The sequence below is a fragment of the Chanodichthys erythropterus genome, chromosome 8, assembly GCF_024489055.1.
Source record: "Chanodichthys erythropterus isolate Z2021 chromosome 8, ASM2448905v1, whole genome shotgun sequence".
Lineage (NCBI taxonomy): Eukaryota > Metazoa > Chordata > Actinopteri > Cypriniformes > Xenocyprididae > Chanodichthys > Chanodichthys erythropterus.
In genome coordinates, this window is record NC_090228.1 from 32,911,898 (window position 1) to 32,915,132 (window position 3,235).

Consider the following 3,235-nt stretch of genomic DNA (forward strand, 5'->3'; position numbering starts at 1 on the left):
GTTAAAAGACCAAGCAGTTCATGAGTTAAAGGGACAGTTTACCTGAAAAATCTGTTATTTACTTTCAATCATGTTGTTTTTGACATGCATGCATTTCTTTTATGGAAAATAAAAGAAGATATTTTGAAAAATGGGGTGGGGGGTTCAGTGTTGTTTTGCACCCCTTGTTCTTATTATGGAAAGAACATTTTTTCAAGGTTTGAAACAGCATGTGGGTCAGTAAATGATGATTCTCAGGGGCAAAATGTTAATAATTTCTTGACCTTTAACATCCAGCAGTAGTTTTGATGGAAACCAGCGTATTTCACAGTCACTGTTCAGTGGGCCATAAGATTTTCTCAGACGCACCTGGCTTTCATGATACTTATTCTCACAACTTCCTAATAATACTTCAATAATAGTTTATTATATATTAAATAAAAATATTGTGATAAGAATGTGTTGATATCAACTTACTTAACCTGAGAATAATAAATTTGGTGAAGGTGTCAAGTTATGCAACATAAAACAATACACTTTTGACAAGCAAACCACTGATGAAAGTTAATCAGTGTTTTCTGAGAATGAACCTATCATTATAAAAACATACAGCAGATGAGAGTCTCATTCTTACGTCTCGTCCTGCTAGAAGTAAAAGAGATTTCAAAGCTGCTGTTCAACACAACAGTTTCAGAGGAAAGAAAGATCTACAAATATTATTTGAGGTGAGTGTTTCATCTAGGGCTCAAAATACATTGTTATCGATCAATATGGGAAACATATTGATCGATAACAATATATTTTGATATATAAACTGTTAATGCTGCCAGCTTTAACCCTTATAGGGTCTTTGGGGTCTTTTTAGACCCCAAACAACGTTTGCTCAAATAAAAAAAAAAAAGTTCTCTTTGTCCAAATGACATGAAACTTTGTACAGTTGTTAACACTTTCTAGATCTACAAATAAAAAAATGGAGTGATATCTTGTTTTTATGTTAGTGTAGAAAGTGAAAAAAATCACACTCGGGGTCTTTGGGGTCTCCAGAGGCCCAGGCAACAAAATGTAATTTTGTAACAAAATAATTGTTTTTAAAAAAAATATATATATATATATATAATTTTACTCTGTTTATTAATGTTTTTACTTCAGATTTGTGCAGTTTTTGGAGGATTTATCATGTCTTTTAAATTTCTATAAATAAATAAATATTTTTAAAAATAGGTTTTTATAGAAAAATAGCTTTTTATGTAAAATTCACTTTGTAAAAGACCCACATTTCTAACTTTCATTCATGTGGATAACATGGATTATTTGACATGGTTTAGTGTGAGATTTTTGCTCATCTTTTAGAAAATGCAGTTTTAAAAGTAAAAACTTTTACCAGTAAATGGCTGCAGAGTTCCGATTACTTGAGCTGCTCCTTCCAACATATCGAGCTGAACGAGAATGCTACTCTCCGGGAGAACTGTAATGTGATGATTGAATGCATGCATAAGATCCAGGCAGTGGTAGAGCAGATTGACAAGGAGCTGAAGGAGAAGCTGGAACCCACCCTGTATGAGAAGCTGCTAAGCCTGTCTCTGACTCCAGAAGACTTTAAACTGGTTTCAAAAGTTGTTGAAGGAGTTTGTGGTGTTGCAACTTTGGGATCTATTACTTTACTTACTCATTTAATTGATAAAGGAGTAATTCTGGCAAAAATAACAAGTAAGTTTGTTAAAATTGGAGCAGGGACATTAGCTTGTGTTGGGTTGGCAGTGGTGTTCATTGGGATCGACATGATTGTTGAGGCCATTCTTGGGAGCATTGAGCGTGATCAACTTGAGAAGGCCCTGAAAGAGTATGACGAAGCTTTGCCTGAATTCAAACCAGCGTCTTTAGAATATCAGTATAACATTATGAAGGTCCAAGTCAAAATTGAGGAAATTAAGAATTAGAAATGCTTTCTTTTTCCTGCCTGAAATGTTTGCTGGAATTATAAACTAACAATTGTTATAACTTTGTGCTTAAAAACATGCAGAAATATATGAAAATTAAGCTCAAAGTGACATTGTGAAATGATAAGTAGAATATAGATAATGAAAGAATCGAATGAGAAATAAATCAGTTATCAGTTAGTCAGTTTTTTGAGAATTAGGAAAATCTTAATTTAAAAGAGTGTCATACCCAATGTTCCCTCTAAGCTGCGCGCGTGCGCGGCCGCGCACTTCTGAAGCCGTGGCCGCGCAGAAGAAATAATTGCCACGCAGAGAACAGACATGAAAATGATTGTAGTAGTTTAAATGAGAAATAATTGCAGTGCTCTGGTCAACCGCTATAGAGTTATTGTCGCTATAGAGTTGTAACCGGTGAATGCGGTTTACAGGTTTCATAGAAAGAGAACGATTGAGAGCGTGTGAGCTGGCTGGCCCTGAGCCAAATCAGTCGCGGTAAGAATACTGTAATGTTTGCGGACTAAATACATCAATACGAGAGACAACGCGGAACGAAAAGAAATGTGAAATAAAACGTCATGTTTTAATGAAAAGTGGCGGAAGTAACGGATGATGGGCACAGAATGCTAACAAAACTCTGAGACATTTACAATCACACACCCACCACAGGTGTAGCAAGAAAACTCAAAATACATCAGTGATATACCTCCGTTTATTGTGTGTGGTGGTGCTGTGGGTTTCAGGGATGTTTAGATAACTATAAACGAGTTAACGTTCACTTTTCTTAAAAATATTTAGCTATCAGTTTAAATGCTTCAGTTTTCACTGTTTTCACTTTATAATATATTAAAACAAATGGAAGCATTTAAACTGATATAATACTGAATATCAGTTTAAATACTTAAATATTTTATTTTATTATATTATAATGTAAGCCTAATAAAACATTGATCTCACAAGGGGATTGTTTAGGGCTCCTTGCCACAAAAAATCCTGAAACCTCCTGGTATATAATATCTGGGAAATTCATTAGCAATAAACATGTAATTTTGATGGTTTAACACTGTCTGTTGCTAATAATTGACTGTACAAAAACACATTATGGTTGTCCCAAACCATCATTGTAACTGCTCATATTATATTATTGTAAAGAATTGAACTGTCCTGCAGGAGGACAGAAATTAATTTTAATAGAATTTCTTGGTAAAGACTGGTACAGTTAATACAGCAATGTGAAGTAACCTAAAATGTGCTTAATTTAGTGACTGAACTGCTTGTTTTCAAACATATTATTTAATAAATCACTAAGTTACATCAAGGGT

The 3,235-nt window shown here is 34.0% G+C and overlaps 1 protein-coding gene across 1 annotated transcript; it reads left to right on the forward strand.

Moving 5' to 3' along the window:
• Window positions 1-1,466: 1,466 nt before the first annotated feature.
• On the forward strand, window positions 1,467-1,916 carry LOC137025153 (single-pass membrane and coiled-coil domain-containing protein 3-like). The gene has a single exon (XM_067393185.1). The coding sequence runs from the start codon at window positions 1,467-1,469 to the stop codon at window positions 1,914-1,916; it is 450 nt and encodes a 149-aa protein (XP_067249286.1).
• The last annotated feature ends 1,319 nt before the right edge of the window (window positions 1,917-3,235 follow it).